Source organism: Adiantum capillus-veneris, chromosome 18, assembly GCF_014529385.1.
Source record: "Adiantum capillus-veneris isolate H3 chromosome 18, ASM1452938v2, whole genome shotgun sequence".
Lineage (NCBI taxonomy): Eukaryota > Viridiplantae > Streptophyta > Polypodiopsida > Polypodiales > Pteridaceae > Adiantum > Adiantum capillus-veneris.
Window position 1 is genome coordinate 110,295,335 of NC_140948.1, and position 17,542 is coordinate 110,312,876.

The window sequence follows — 17,542 nt, forward strand, 5'->3', positions numbered from 1 at the left end:
TTGCGAGGAACCCAGTTTTTCATGCTCTCACAAAGAACATTGAGGTGCATTACCACTATGTCAGGGAGAGGCTCTTAGCAGCAGCAGTAGGAGAGATCAGCTTGGCTTATATGCCAACACAGGACAACCTTGCAGATCTTTTCACAAAGGCATTGTCTCATGGGAAGCTTGAAGCTTTCCGCAAAGCTTTGGGCTTACTCCCCTTTGTGGACTGATCATGTCCTCAGGGCATGGTACTTCCCTTTACTCATGTGCCAGCTCTCGTTCACCGCATCACTCCAGGGGGGATTTGTTACCATATAAATGTGGTACTGATGTGTGTGAACACACTAGGACCGCCGGGGCATTTTTTAGCTCTTTAGGAGGTTTTTTCCCACGAGCATTGTATATATGCCAGGAACCCAGTTGCGAGGGCAGTTGCGAGGAACCCAATTTTTCATGCTCTCACAAAGAACATTGAGGTGCATTACCACTATGTCAGGGAGAGGCTCTTAGCAGCAGCAGTAGGAGAGATCAGCTTGGCTTGTATATAGGGTAGTTGCGAGGAACCCAGTTTTTCATGCTCTCACAAAGAACATTGAGGTGCATTACCACTATGTCAGGGAGAGGCTCTTAGCAGCAGCAGTAGGAGAGATCAGCTTGGCTTATATGCCAACACAGGACAACCTTGCAGATCTTTTCACAAAGGCATTGTCTCATGGGAAGCTTGAAGCTTTCCGCAAAGCTTTGGGCTTACTCCCCTTTGTGGACTGATCATGTCCTCAGGGCATGGTACTTCCCTTTACTCATGTGCCAGCTCTCGTTCACCGCATCACTCCAGGGGGGATTTGTTACCATATAAATGTGGTACTGATGTGTGTGAACACACTAGGACCGCCGGGGCATTTTTTAGCTCTTTAGGAGGTTTTTTCCTGCGAGCATTGTATATATGCCCATCACTCTAGGGCTATCCATCTTTTCCATTGCATACTAAGTAACGCACTCTCTATTGTGTGCCTTGAGCTTCCTTCATCTTCTGCAAGCTGTGTGCGTTTCTCTGCAACCCTAATTCCAACAATGATACTTACAAATGGTGGTCTTGATGGTTACAAACTTGGCTCTTGGCACTAGGGATGCATGATGGAATGCGAGCGCCATATGGTGCATGGCGGAGTTGGAGTTAGCGGGAAGGTTAGTTGAGGGAAAACATCAAGACGATGCAGCCACCGACGATGTCAATCACAAAAACCAGGAGAGACCCAAGGTAGCATGGTGTCCATGCATTCAACTCAAGCGTGCTCATGTTGCCTTGTGGAAGAGTAGTGACTACCTTATGTGCATGGAGTGGTCATGACTAGTAACTCAGCCATGGTGTGGTGGAGAATGGGGAAAGTAGTGATGTTGCCAATGCTAAAATGCCCAAGCTTGCAACTCAACCTGATGCCAAGAGCTGTCTAGCTTGGGGTGCATTATGTGCTTAGTGGTGCTTACAATGTAGAGTGCATGGAGCTAGTGTATTCCTCCTTCACTTGTCTCCCTTTGTGCTTAGCGGAGGCCTCTTTATATAGGCTTGAGAGGTGGTCTTTAGCGAATGGTCCTTGCTAATATCCACTGGTGGCTGAAAATGATCTAGATGCCTCTCTAGTAAGAGAGATAGAGAGAGAGAGAGAGAGAGGGTAGAGATAGAGAGAGGAAAGAGTGGGGTGGGGGTTTTTTTACAATCTACTAACCACCACTGGCTAGGTTATTAGGGAAGTGTGGAGTTCGGGGAATTTACAAGGGTTTTGTTGATGGTTCGGGTGGTCGGTGTGAGGTTTAGGGCTGCCGAAATCAGTATTTGTTGCGAGAAGCCGAGATGCTATGTGTTACCTCCTTTCGGTGCCAGCCAGGGCGTGCCTTCGGTGCCACTTCTTGTTTTGGTGTTGGCAGCACGCGAGCTGGCCGTCTTCTTTTTGTTGTTGGTGTTGCTTTCCTTTGGTTTTCTTATTATGGGTGTGTATATGCATGCATGTGTATGTATGTGTATATTGGTGAGTTTGTTTAAGTGTGTCGATCAAAAGTGCATATGCGCATGTGTGTATGTGTTTATATACGTGCGGGTAAGTGTGCTTGTGGGTGGGTGTATGTATGTATATAATTTTGAATGTGGGTGTGTAAGTGTGTGTGTGTGTGTGTGTCTCGAGAGTGTGTGGGAATGAGGGAGAGAGTGATTATATATATATATATTTATATATATAAATTATATATTTAAAAAAAACTACGTGCAGCTTCTTATAGAGATCGAGGGGGGGGGAAGAAGGAGACGGCGTGGGTGAGAGGGGGGGAAGATGGTGAGAGAATGGGGAGAGGTGGTGTGTGTGTGTGTGTGTGTGTATGCGTAAGAGAGAGAGAGAGAGAGAGAGAGAGAGAGAGAGAAAACAGTCACCCGGCTACGCCTGCACAGGCTTGGACGAGAGCGCCAGAGAGGGAGATGGAGAGCGAGCTGTTGCCGACACAGAGAGCGAGGGAGGGAGTGTGAGAGGGTGTGTGTGTGTGTGGATAAGAATAAGAGAGAGAGAGAGAGAGAGAGAGAGAGAGAGAGAGAGAGAGAGAGAGAGAGAGAGAGAGAGAGAGAGAGACTTCGTCCTGTTTTACTGCACCTTCGGGCCTCCGACACAGAGCGAGCGGGAGAGCGGGTTGAGGTGGCGAGGGAGGCAGAAGGTGAGGGAGTGGGTGTGGATGAGAGAGAGAGAGAGAGCGAGAGAGCGAGAGAGAGAGAGAGAGAGAGAGAGAGAGAGAGAGAGAGAGAGAGAGAGAGAGAGAGAGAGAGAGAGAGAGAGAGAGAGAATATTATTATTGCATGGCGGCTTCCTCCACCGAGGGGAAGAGAGAGAGTGTGAGTGAGTGAGAGGGGGGAGAAGATAGTGAGAGAGAAAGGCAACACGGCCCGCCGGTGGGAAGAAAAGAAGAGGGGAGAGAGGGGTATATGTGAGGCCAAGAGGGGGGGATTAGAGAGAGAGAATGTGGAAAAATAATGAAAGAGAAAGAGAGAGATTGTTTTTTAAAAAAACGACAGCCCTCTATAGGGATAGAGAGGTCCCTGATATTTTATGCGCCCTCCGGGGTTTGGTGACAGTGATAATAAGGAAAAAATGCCTTTTTTGTGGTTTTCTTTACCTCCGACTCCTCAAATGGTGATTCATGCGGTTCTCGGTTTCAAAATCCGAGAACTCTAAACTCTCAGGCCGGGCTAGAGGGCAGTGCGGCTAACCCGGTGTCAATGCCATTGTGGAGTGTACACCCTTGGCATAATCGGGGGTGTGGGAGCTAGGTGGGCATGAGGTGCGACAGGTACATAGGCTTGATGCACCCATGTAGGTATTGTTGGGGGCACTATGCTACTAGGTAGCAGTGCAATGCTAACAAACGAGGTCCAAGGTGTACTTTTTGTACTCATCATCGGAGTAGGTATCGTAGCCATAGTGTCTCCGAGAGAAAGATGAGCTAGATTTGGAAAAGTAAAACTACTACTTGTGGGTTCAGACTGTACCGAAACTCCAGGAGACACAATATATGAAGGGTCCATTGGAATCACTAAAGGAGTTTCCATCTGTGATAGTGTCGGTTGTCTGGCCTTACCCGTATCCAAGAATCTCATAGGCCCGTTGAAGGAATATTAATCCCTCAGTTTTGCCTCTCCGATTGGATGATGCTATGGATGACATTGTAGATCATATGTTGCCGCTCCTCTAGACTTGTGGCACTAGAAGTAGATTGTACAACTTCTAACCAACCTATATGGTATGTGTAACCCGTGCACTGGTCAGTCATCAATTTGTAGGGCATATTCCCAATTTTTGTTGAGAAATAAGGCCCGACGTACTAAAGGTTTTTCTTCAGGTGGAAGCATTGTTGTTCCCCACAGTTTGACCCACATTGCCTACTAACTTAGGAGCACTCGATTGCTCGATTGCTATTCCTATTGTCCCAGGGGTTTTTCCCTTCATGCCTCGGTGTTGTTCTAGGAAAATCTCCATTTTCCTCTCCCTAGCCGCTTGCATATAGCGCTCAACTTCTTGCACCTCCGCAAGACTCCTACCATCGGGTAGTAGAACTTTGGGGAGTGATTGCTTTGCAGGGTTTTCCATGAAAGCAGGGGGCATGATATTGACATGGACACTCTTGGGGACATAGGCTCCCCCTGAGATACCAATGGAAAATCTACCTCTCCCTCACCTTCGTTAACTTCACTAGCCACAAGTTCAGAGCGAGTAGCTCTATTAAAGGTTTCTATAAAGCGACTTAGCACACTAGATCCAGGTTGTGGGGCACAGATAGGTACGTTTTCATTTACATGCTCGGGGTTTGGTGTAGGATGCCCTTCCATAATATCGTAGTCAAATGAAGAGTCACTAGCCGCTATGTTTGGGTCTTGGGTTGTACTACCTTGGGTCCCCGCTAAGGGCCCGGAACCTAAGGTAGGTGGGAATTGAGAACCCGCATAAGTCGAAGTGCTTGCTAGTTGCTCAACCTCTAGCACATGACCAAAGTGCAGATGCATGTGCCTTTGGCACCCTATAAGCATTGGCGAATACCCTCGAAGGTTAACCGCTTGATTTTTTGGGTGTTTTGCACCCCGTTTTCACTCGTTTTTTGATGTTTTTTAATGTCTTTCTACGATTGTTTTTTGGATTAGAGCGTGGGATAGCTTGAAATGAGTGTATCGCTCAGGGGGTCATGGTGTGCTTTACAGCATAGCGTTCGGTTACCCAAAGCTCCGATGGTCTTTAAAAGGGTCGATTTTTACTTAAGCGTGAGGCTAAAATAAGTAAGTCCAAAGGGTGTCTGAGGGTTGAGCATGGACCTGGGCTTGGGCTTGGGCTTGGGCTTGGGGAAATGTTCCCGATCTCGGTCCTTCCTTTTTTGGGGGGGGATAAGGTCGGCACGGTCGCGCCACGCCATGCGTGCACGCACACACACCTAACCTACCTACTTGGAACTAACAGAGCTACCGTTACACACTATTTAACACAATACTATAGCAACTAATCAACTAACAGATCTACTTACTGCACCTTACAGATCTAGCATTATAGATCTAATACCTTAAATTTAACACCTTATCAACAGAAAACAGTACATTGCAACACTTTATTAATAGAAAACAGTACACTGCAGCAAAAACAAAGTTCACAAATCCTTCTCAATAGTCACACACCTTCTTTCTCTACCTTTCCTACATCTCAAATTGCACTACAAAGCAGTATAGAGTGCTATTCAAGCTTAGTGCAATGCATCTTCCCGGCAACGGTTCCAAAAAAATGAGCGCATATGTTGCACGTGTCAAAGCAAGGGAGTTGCCGTACACTGTGTGTGAGCCACAAATGGCTGCAATCACACAACCAGATTAATATAGCAAGCTCAAGAGATGAAGGGTGTGTCACTCACCGCCCTATGCTTGCCTTCGTGGAGGATACCTCGCCGCGAAGAAGAGGGAGCTACCGCCGTGCCGTGCTCAACCGCTTCGCCGTCGCCGTGCCGTCGCAATGCTCGATCACACACTCTCTCTCTGTCTCTCTCTCTCTCTCTCTCTCTCTCTCTCTCACACACACACACACACACACACACACACACACACACACACACACACACACACACACACACACACACACACACACATACACACAGACACAAGGAGATGAAGAAGAAGATGGGGATGGAGCAAGAGCACTCTTCAATTGCACAAATGACAGAATGAGTGATTTTTAGGTTTATATATGATGTTAAGTATGGAGCCTGATTTACCCTTGTAATTTTATGTGGTAAAAGCGCACATTTGTAAGGCCCCCATTATGAGGAGAAGCAATCGTGTGTGAAGGAAAATCACTCACCGGAAACCAAAATTTTCACGGACAAGAATCAGGGGCAACTTTGGATAATGAAACAGGTACCAAGGTTAAATGCCTCAGATCCGACAATGGAGGCGAATATTGCAGCCAAGCTTTTGAAAGCTTTTGTGCTAGCAATGGCATTCGGAGGCAAAGGACAACCCCAAGGACACCTCAACAAAATGGGATTTCGGAAAGGATGAACATGACAATCATGGAACGAGCGCGAAGCATGCGGCTACATGCAGGCCTACTGCTTGAGCTTTGGGCGGAAGCTGTAAGTACGTCTGTGTACTTAATCAATCGGTCACCCTCAACGGCATTGGATGGGGGAGTTCCAGAAGAGGCATGGACAGGTAAACCGGTGAATTATGCATTTCTCAAAGTGTTTGGGTGTGAGGCTTTCATGCACATATATAGAAGCCTAAGATCAAAGTTAGATGCAAAGTCCAAAAAGTGTTTCTTCATTGGCTATGGAGAAGGAGACTTTGGGTATCGCCTATGGAATCCTGAAGATGGTAAAATATTAAGGAGTAGGGATGTAATTTTTAACGAACAAAATATGTACAAAGATTACTTGGAAAGAAAACAAACAAAAGAAACAGGTGATGAGTACATGGAGCTTGAGGACGGTGAAGACTCAAGGACTGCAAACGGTGACAATGTGCAACAACGTCAACCAAATGAGGAGCCTCAACCTATTCCCCGAAGATCTACAAGAGCAAGTAGACCTCCAGAAAGGTTTGTTCCTTCCTTCAACCATCTCTTGATCTCAGATTTTGGAGAGCCGGAATCATACGAAGAAGCTATGCAACATGAATCCAAAGAAGAATGGACGAAGAGCATGCAAGTGGAGATGGACTCACTACATCGCAACCAAACATGGGAGTTGGTTGAGTTGCCTAAAGGTAAGCGGGCACTTCAAAACAAATGGGTGTACAAGCTGAAGGAAGAAGAAGGTGGGAAGAAAAGGTACAAGTCTAGGCTTGTGGTAAAAGGTTTTTCTCAAAAGAAAGGTATTGACTTCAATGAAATATTTTCTCCTGTTGTAAACATGAACTCAATTAGGCTTGTCTTAAGCCTTGTGGCTGCTCATGATCTAAATCTCGCGCAAATGGATGTAAATACGGCATTCCCTCACGGTGACTTAGAGGAGGAAATCTACATGATTCAACCAAAGGGGTATGAAGTAAAAGGCAAGAAGAAAATGGTTTGCAGATTAAAGAAGAGCTTGTATGGTTTAAAGCAAGCATCAAGACAATGGTACTTGAAGTTTGATCGATGGATGTTGGATCATGGATTCACAAGATGCAACTCGGATCACTGCGTCTACACGAAGAATTTGGGAGATGGGAAATTCATCATCCTAATGTTGTATGTTGATGACATGTTGATTGCAAGTGCTAACATACAAGACATCAAAGACCTAAAAGAGGAGCTGTCCAAATCTTTTTCAATGAAAGATTTAGGTGCTGCAAAGAGGATACTTGGTATGAAAATATCAAGGGACAGGACGAAGAAGACAATAAAGCTATCTCAAGAAGATTACATCAAGAAGGTACTAGAAAGGTTTGCAATGCAAAATGCAAAACCAGTTTCTAAACCTTTGGCTGGTCATTTTAAACTAACGAAGGATATGTGTCCAAAGACACAAGAGGAGATAGCCTATATGTCTAAAGTTCCATATGCTGCAGCGGTAGGTTCTCTAATGTATGCTATGGTCTGGACAAGGCCAAACATTGCACATGCAGTGGGAGTTGTGAGTAGGTTCATGGACAACCCAGGTAAAGAGCATTGGCAAGCTGTGAAGTGGATACTTAGGTATCTAAAAGGGACAACAACAAATGCTTTGTATTTTGGAGGAACTGATATTTTTCTAGAAGGGTATGCTGATGCATATATGGCAGGTGACAAAGATACTCGAAGGAGCACTACTGGCTATGTGTTCACTATTGGAGGCACAGCAGTAAGCTCGGCTTCAAAGCTGCAGAAAGTGGTTTCACTTTCTACCATGGAAGCAGAGTATGTAGCAATGACGGAGGCAAGCAAAGAAATTCTGTGGCTGCACAGATTCTTAGAAGAGCTTGGATTCAAACAAGACAATTGTGTCTTGTACAATGATAGCCAAAGCGCTATCCATCTTGCGAAGAAGCCAGCCTTTCATTCAAGGACAAAGCACATTGAGGTGAGATATCACTTCATACGCACTCTTTTGGAAGAGGGACAGCTAAAGCTAGGAAAGGTGCATACAAGTGAAAATCCTGCAGACATGTTTACAAAGGTGGTCAACAAGGAGAAGTTGAGCTTTTGCTCATCTTCAATCGGCATTCAAGGATAAGAAGCCAGAATGGAAAGCAGTCACAGGTTTGGTTTGGAGATCAGTCTCCAAGTGGGAGATTGTTAAGTATGGAGCCTGATTTACCCTTGTAATTTTCTGTGGTAAAAGCACACATTTGTAAGGCCCCCATTATGAGGAGAAGCCATCGTGCGTGAAGGAAAATCACTCACCGGAAACCAAATTTTTCACGGACAAGAATCACGGGCAACTTTAGAGGCCTCGGGGGCGGAGGCCCCCGAGACTTTTTTTTTTCCGTTGGAATATTATGGCCGGAAAGTGGTTGGAAAACAACCGGTCAGTTGGCCGGTGGCCGGTAGTCAATGGCCGATGGCCGGTGGTCGGAAGTCAATGGCCGGTGGCTGGTGGTCGGAAGTCGATGGCCGGTGGGCGAATTCAAAAGCGGACTTGTCTTCTCAAGGGCGGCCACACATGGACGGATTGGAGGGTCCGATTTGGACTTATTCGCACAAGGGCGGCTACACATGGCTGTCTCTCATAAGAGAGGGCAGCCCTTTTGGCCTATAAAAGGAAGCCATTTCTAAAAACATTTCATAGTGTGAAGTTGATGCAACAAGGTGAGTGTGAGGTGGTAAGAGTGAAGCAAGGCGGGAGATCTATCAAGGGTTTAATCCCTTTGTAAACTACTTCTTCTTTTGAAGTGCTAAAGCCATTGAGTGGCTATTTTCCCGTGGACGTAGCCCACATTGGGTGAACCACGTATATCGTGTGTATTCTCTCTCTCTCTCTACTCTATAATCTCTTGTGTGTGAAATCTATCTCTCTCCATTAAGTAATCTACTCAAAAATCTATTTAGCTACGTCTTATTTTCTAACATATGAGCTCGCCCATTCACACTTGGGTGCCATGCTTAGCCAACTAACCCTTGAATGTTCCAGTTAGAGTGTGCCTCTCATCGACGATCACTCTTACCCTTTTCCTATTGGACTGACAAGCCCGACCCATGGCTACTAGAAGTGGACACCGGTGGTTAACATATACTGTTCCGAATAAGGGTAGCACCTAAGTGGAGCTCATACATGGTGAATTACCTAACGAAAGGAACCTTCCCAAAGCGGCTAAATAAAGCAAGAATAAAATCCATTTAGATCAAAGTGCAGAGTTACGTGTTGATAGAGGATCATATCTACAAGAGAGGGAAGGACAATCAATTGCGGATATACACCAGAAAATGTGAATACATCCAATTCTTAGAACAAGCTCATGTTGGACAAGCATGCGATCATTTTTCTGCTGACAAAACAGCGAAAGCCATTTTTTGTTGCAGGAATCTGGTGGCCGACCTTGTTCATGGATGCTGAAGAATATGTGAAGAGATTTGGTGAATGTCAACGAACAAAAAACACATATGCGGAGAGACAAAATTCCTTCAAGACCTATGATGGTGGCAAGGGCTTTTGGGGCATAGACTTTGTAGGACCAATAGTACCTCCCACATATCATACACATGCTCATTATATTATAGTGTCCATAGACTATTTGACCCAATGGGTCAAAGCAAAAGCTACACTAAAAAATGACAACAAAATTCTTTTATAAAAATATATTTACAAGATATGGGCTACTGATCGAAATAGTTAGCGAGAGAGACTCACTTTCTAAACGAAGTGATTGACTTCTTGTTGGATGAGTTCATGGTAATTCATCACAAATCAACACCTTATCACCCTCAAGCTAATGGACAAGTAGAGAGCTGTAGACATGTAGTAGTGTTAGTGTGTATACGTGCTTCACCAGGGGCACTTTTCTCCAACTGGGCTTTTCCCCCTGGACATCTGGTGTGAAAGGACACCTTATCTCTTAGGGTTTCATATAAGCTTTGTAGCTCTGAGTTTGTATATACTCTATTATTCTAATACAGAGAGATAGACTACAGAGATCTCGTACACAAGCTCTGTGTCTTCTCCTTCTCCATCTTCTTCCTACTCTGAGTTTCTATCTTCCTTCTGTTTCCTGTTTCATCATCTTCAACAATTGGTATCAGAGCAAGGTGATTTTCAGAGCCTCTACTTGCGTTTTCGCGTTCGCGCGCACAATCACAATTTTCAGGCAGTTTTCGGAAAATTTGCTCGTGGGAGCATCCTCGACGTTCCGGGAGTATTCTAAGTAGGTGACCTGGGGTTTTATCCCCCTTTTGAAGCCGTTCGAGCCGTCAAAATTTTGTTCTGAGCAGCGTAGCAAAAGTTACTTTTCGGAGGCGTTTAGATCAAGAGGGTGTGCTTTTTGACAGATTTTCTTCAGGTAAACAGTTCTTTTGGGAAGCAGCTTGTCTTAGCTTTGTGCTGAGATTTTGTGTAGAGTTTTTCTTGGATTGGAGAGGAGATTTGTGAATCTCTTGGAGGTTCTTTTGCTCTCTTGTGTGCATCCACAGTATGGCTCAATCTACGGAGAAAGAGATTTTTGGTGCGTTTACATCCGAAGACAAATTGGATGGTACCAACTATTCTCTTTGGTCTTTTATGGCCAAAAATGTTTTGGTTGGTAAAGGATTGTGGGATTATGTATCTGGAGATGAAGTTCGTCCAGGTAGCATTGCACCTGCCACGCCTGGTCGTGGTGCAGCTGTTGGTACAGGACCCTCACAAGTCACTCCAGAGCAAAAGAGATGGGATACTAAAGATACACAAGCTATGGCTGTGATTGCCTTAAGCATAAAGAGGACAATCACACCACATATCAGATCTTGCAGAACTTCTGAGGATGCTTGGAACACTCTGCAAGCTATGTTTGGAGGAAGAAACGCTGTCAGAATAGAGTTTTTGAAGAAACAACTTGACAAAATACAATGGACGAAGGTGACGATATTGTCGAGCATCTTACAAAAATCAGGGATCTTAAAGAGCAATTTCTTAGCATTGATGAAGTGATTCCAGAGAAGGACTTGGTTTCCAAAACACTCAATTCACTACCACCATCTTATTTGACTTTTCAGACTTCTTTGACTTTGCGAGCTAATCTTGAGCCTCTTCATTTTGAAGAGTTAGTGGCTTTGCTATTGCAGGAGGATCAATCATGTAAGAACAAGTCTTTACAGGTGGATGTTATGGATCATGCTCTTGTTGTACAGAACAAAAACAAGGGTAAAGAGAGTGCTCATCACTCCAAGTCTGGTGCAGGACAATCTTCAGAGAAGTCTAAAGGTGATTCCGACAAGTCCAAGAAGAAAGGTAAATGTCACTACTGCAAGAAACCTGGTCACTACATTAGTGAGTGTAAAAAGCGAATTGCTAAAGAAAAGAAGAAAGAGTCAAGTTTGGTTGTTTTAGCTTCTGGTGATTCTTCTACAACTAAAGAAGAGTCTGCAAACTTTGTGCAGGATTCTTATGCTTTTGTAGTATGTTCATATTTTTCTGCTTACAGTGTTGACGAGACACAAATGATTTGGTACTTTGATAGTGGTGCATCCAGGCATATTACTTCAAGGAAGGATTTGTTTTGTTCATTGGATGCAGCTCCAGCAGGAAAGAAGGTGACATGTGCAAATAATGCTTCTTATCCAATCAAAGGCGTTGGTAAGATTTTGATTACCATTTCAGATGGTTCAGATTTATGCTTGCCAGATGTCTTATATGTTCCAGGGATCAAGAAGAATTTGTTGTCTATATCCTCTCTTGCAAAAAATGGTCTTCGGGTCATTTTTGAGGATGACAGATGTGTTGTACGAGATCGAGAGAATGGTTATTCTCTTATCACTACAGGTACGCTGGAAAATGGACTATTTGTGCTAGATCGTTATGAAAAGCAGATTCAGGTATGTATTGCAGAAACAAAGACTCAGGCCATGCAGGATGTTGAGTTATGGCATGCTAGATTTGGGCATGTTAGTTATGGCAGTTTGATGACTTTACAACGTCATAATATGGTGCATGATTTGTCTTTATTGGAGATGCCACCAAAACATGTATGTGAAGGTTGCGTTCTTGGAAAGATGCACAGATTTGCATTTTCGTAGGATGGTTCAGTTAGAGGGACACGAAAGTTGCAGCTTGTACACAGTGATGTATGTGGTCCTATGAGGACACCATCTATAGGAAATAGCCTTTATTTTGTGACCTTCATTGATGACTTTTCTAGGTTTTGTTGGGTGTATCCACTCAAAGCAAAGTCAGATGTGTTTGCAGTTTTTCAACATTATGTCGCCATGGTTTAAAATGAAACAGGTTGCAAAGTACAGACTCTTCGTACTGATCGAGGAGGTGAATACATGTCAGGTGCATTTAAGGATTTTTTGGGAAAGAAAGGCATTAAACACCAATGCACTATGCCATACACACCACAACAGAATGGTGTTGCAGAAAGGAAGAACATGTCTTTAATGGAGACGGCTAGATGTATGCTCAAGGCTAAGAGTTTGCCTCATAAGCTATGGATGGAGGCAGTTGCTTGTGCAGCACATGTTTTGAACAGGTGTCCTACTCGTGCCTTGAAGACCATTACTCCATATGAAGCTTGGTATGACAGAAAACCTTCAGTCAGTTATCTTCATGTTTTTGGTTGTCTTGCTTATGCTCACATCCCTCAGCAGTTACGTGGGAAGCTTGATGATAAGGCAATCAAATGTATATTTGTGGGGTACAGTAGTGGAAGTAAAGGTTATAGACTTTACAATCATGCTACATACAAGATTTTTGAAAGTCATGATGTAATTTTTGCAGAAACTACTGCTCAACCTATGGTTGCTTTTGATGTACCTCATATGCAGACACATGATGTATTTGAAGGTTTGCTTCCTTATTTTGTGGAGAATCAAGAATCACAACAGGTTGATAATCTTGATCAATCTTTTGATCAGCATGTGACACCTCATGATGTAGAGGAAATTGTGCGTGAAGAGCAAGAAGTTCTCAGGGAAGAAAGAACCTTGCCTAAATGGGTTCAGAAAACTTTGCAGGATAGCAAGTTGGATGCACCGTTGCCACGAAAAACACGTGCTGGTACTACTTTTGACAGAGAGCAAGTAGATTTGGCTTGCTTTAGCACTCTTTGTGATGCAGATGAGCCTGATTCATTTGAACAAGCTTTAGAGTGTGTTCAGTGGAAAGATTCTATGCAGCAAGAAATTGATTCTATTCATAAGAATCATACATGGGATCTAGTGGACTTTCCTACAGGTAAAAATCCTATTGGTACAAAGTGGGTTTTTAAGGTAAAAAGGAAACAAGATGGTACTGTTGACAGGTACAAAGCAAGGCTTTTAGAAAAAGGCTATGCGCAACAGAAAGGCATAGACAAGTTGGATGCACCGTTGCCACGAAAAACACGTGCTGGTACTACTTTTGACAGAGAGCAAGTAGATTTGGCTTGCTTTAGCACTCTTTGTGATGCAGATGAGCCTGATTCATTTGAACAAGCTTTAGAGTGTGTTCAGTGGAAAGATTCTATGCAGCAAGAAATTGATTCTATTCATAAGAATCATACATGGGATCTAGTGGACTTTCCTACAGGTAAAAATCCTATTGGTACAAAGTGGGTTTTTAAGGTAAAAAGGAAACAAGATGGTACTGTTGACAGGTACAAAGCAAGGCTTTTAGAAAAAGGCTATGCGCAACAGAAAGGCATAGATTATGATGAAACCTTTGCTCCTACTTCTCGTGCGTCCACAGTTAGATCACTAGTTGCAATTGTTGCTCATCATGGTTGGAAAGTGCATCAGTTGGATATCAAAACTACTTTTTTGAATGGTGATTTGCAGGAAGAAGTTTATGTAAGTCAACCAAGTGGTTTTGTTGTAAAAGGTCAAGAGCAAAAGGTATGTAGATTGCGTAAAGCTTTGTATGGTCTCAAACAGGCTCCAAGAGCATGGTATGAGAAGATACATACTTATTTGATTGCCCAGGGATTTCAGAATAGTCCAACAGAAAGTACTTTGTATGTCAAAAAGAGAGATGGAGTTCTCATTATGCTAACACTTTATGTGGATGATATGCTTCTTACAGGCAATACTGCAGATGAAATTGAAGCGTTTAAAGATGCTTTGAGAAAAACCTTTGAGATGTTTGATCTTGGTTTGCTACATTATTACTTGGGTATTCATTTTGTACAATCAGAGGATGGCATATACATGCTGCAGGCAAAATATTTGCATAAAATTTTGGACAAGTTTGGTATGCAAAATTGTAAACCAATCTCTACACCCATAGAAACTAGATCAAAGTTGAGCATGCACGATGCTGGAGAACCTTTTGATGTACATACTTATGCAGTAGCGGTTGGTTGCTTGATATATTTGGCAGGCAACACTCGTCCACACATTCAATTTGGGGTTTCACAAGCAAGCAGATTTATGCATAGCCCAGGTATGCATCATTGGCAGGTTGTGAAGCACATACTTCGTTACCTTACAGGTACCCCTAATCTTTCCATGTTCTTTCCAAGGGGGGATATGTATGGAAAGCACAGTTCTATGCAGCTTCTTGGTTACAGCAATTCAGATTGGGCTGGTGATTTTGACACACGACATTCCACAAGTGGCAATTGTTTTTTCTTGGGAAATGCATGTATATCTTGGCTAAGCAAGAAGCAACCCACAGTGGCTACATCAACTTGTGAAGCTGAGTACAGGGCAGCTTTCACGGTAACAATTGATTGTGTATGGATACGCAGGTTATTGGCAGATCTTTGTGAGTGTCAACAGGCGCCCACTACCATTTTCACTGACAGTCGGAGTGCTATGGCAGTTGCAAGGAATCCAATATTTCATGCAAGAACAAAGCACATAGAGGTTCACTACCACTATGTCAGGGAAAGGCTACATGCAGGGGAGATCACACTATATTACTGTCCTATACAGGATAACATTGCAGATCTATTTACGAAGGCGTTATCACAATAATATTTTGAAGCTTTCCGAAAAGCTTTGGGCTTACTCTCATACACATGATGATCCGCTACCTTGTACGGATTCACACTATCACTAAAGGGGGGATTTGTAGACATGTAGTAGTGTTAGTGTGTATATGCGCTTCACCATGGGCACTTTTCTCCCACTGGGTTTTTCCCCCTGGACATCTAGTGTGAAAGGACACCTTATCTCTTAGGGTTTCATATAAGCTTTGTAGCTCTGAGTTTGTATATACTCTATTATTCTAATACAGAGAGATAGACTATAGAGATCTCGTACACAAGCTCTGTGTCTTCTCCTTCTCCATCTTCTTCCTACTCTGAGTTGCTATCTTCCTTCTGTTTCCTATTTCATCATCTTCAACAAGAGCATGAACAAAATCCTATGCACTGTGCTCACAAAGATAGAGAACGAATCAAGAGCGGATTGGGACTAGAAACTCTACTAAGCTCCTTGGGCATACCGAGTATCTTGCAAACCAGCAATTGAAACGACACCTTTTAACTTGGTGGTTGGATTGAATGCAATATTACCCATAGAATTCTTGATTCCCACACTTCGAGTAGCTAAGGACTTAGAGTAGATATGCCACGAGCTATCGATAAGGTTAGATGTTCTCGAGAAGCTAGGCGAGACATGCTCACAAGATATTGTAGATATATATGCACATAAATGATACTTGAAGGAGTTTCATGATCAACATGTAATGAATAAGGAGTTCAATGTTGGGGTGGTAAAGCCCAATGTGCCGTGCCTAAGTGTTAGGCGGCGGGAGACTACCAGGAACTAACACTGACCATTCATTTTACATAAAAGAATAAGACTCACAACTCTGACACTATTGTGTTTGGAGTCCACCCAAACCTATGTCTTCTCTCTTCTCCATTGCTGCACACACACACACACACACACACACACACACACACACACACACACACACACACACACACACACACACACACACACACACACACACACACACACACTCGCACGCGCTCTTCAACTGGTATCAGAGCTCAGGGATTGGGAGCACCATTGGAGCTTAGCGGGGAGGCAAGCGGAGAAGCAGCAAAAACTGCATCACATTTTTGCAGATCTATTTTGGTCTACCAAAACGTCTTCATTTAAGCCGATTCCAATTTTTCCTAACCGGTTTTTTGTCCTCTTCAACTTTGCAGAAGAAAGTTTTCTCAAAATCTTCACCACTTTTGAGATACGTCACTCAAACTGCATGTAGGTCGTGAAGTAGAAGCTGCAGATTTTTATAGATCTGTTTTGATCTATAAAAACAACTTATTTCAAGTCCTGAGGATATGGATGAGTATGATTGACAGGAGTTGGAGAGCTTGCCAGGTCCACCATCATGCTGACTTTGTCAAAGAATGTGTACTTCAATGTGAACATGGAAAAGACTAGTTATGAGGTGTGGAAGAAGTTATGTGACCTGTATGAGAAGCAAAGTGCAGCATCACAGGTTTATTGGCTAAAAAAGATAGTTGATTTGAAGATGGATGGGGGCACACCCATGTGCAACCATCTCAATGAGTTCAACACAATTTTCAGTCAGCTTTTGGCGCAGGGAGTCAATTTCGACAATTCGGTCAAAGCAATGTTCTTGCTAGTCACACTGCCAGAAAGTTGGGATACTTTTCGCACAGCCATAAGTAACTCAGCACCTCTTGATGGTTTAACATGTGCTGATGTTGAGGATGGTTTGCTTACTGAAGAGGTTAGCAGGAAGAATCTTGATACTTCTCATGGTACTAGCAATGCTCTCGTTGTTCGTGCTCGATCACAAGAAAAGGGCAAGCAAAATCAGAGAGGAAAATTTCGTAGCAAATCATGTGGCTGAAAAGACATTAAGTGCTATCATTGTCACAAAAGGGTCATATGAAGAAAGACTGTCGAAAGTGGAAACAAGAGAAAGGTAAAGACAAGAAGTCAAAAGAAGGCAAGACTAAGGAAAGCAGTATAAAGATTGAAGAGATCAACAATGTTTTTGTTGAAGATTCTGATGGAGATATGTATTTCACATATGCCATGGATACAACATTTTTGGTTTCCACTGATGACTATGCTTTACAAGATTGGGTTATTGACTCAGGTGCATCGTTTCATGTGACTCCTCACAGAGAGTGGTTCAATACATATGATGCAGCCCGATCGTAAAGGTCGTGTTCGTCTTGGCAATGATTTTGCTTGTGACATGTTTGGTGTCGGCGATGTGCAGCTGAAATTTCAGAACGGTTCTTCATTCATGCTAAAGAATGTGAGACATGTGCCGAAGCTTACCAAAATCTTGATTAGTATAGGACAATTGGATGATGCAGGATATTAATGCACATTTGGTGATAGTTCGTGGAATATCACCAAAGGTTCTTTAGTGGTACCACATGGTTCAAAGTCTAGGACTTTGTACATGCTACATGTATCCAATGTTAAAAACCATGTAATTTGTGTAACCGAGCAGCCAAGTGTTTCTTTGTGGCATCGCCGGC

The 17,542-nt window shown here is 43.4% G+C and overlaps 1 protein-coding gene across 1 annotated transcript in view; it reads right to left on the reverse strand.

Annotated features, from left to right (window-relative positions):
- Window positions 1–17,542, reverse strand: part of LOC147436202 (uncharacterized) — a 106,120-nt gene that overhangs the window by 32,368 nt on the left and 56,210 nt on the right. The window contains exon 3 of the mRNA XM_086487837.1: window positions 7,713–7,735. Within this exon, the coding sequence (XP_086343963.1) occupies window positions 7,713–7,735 (23 nt within the window). The remainder of the gene's footprint in view (window positions 1–7,712; window positions 7,736–17,542) is intronic.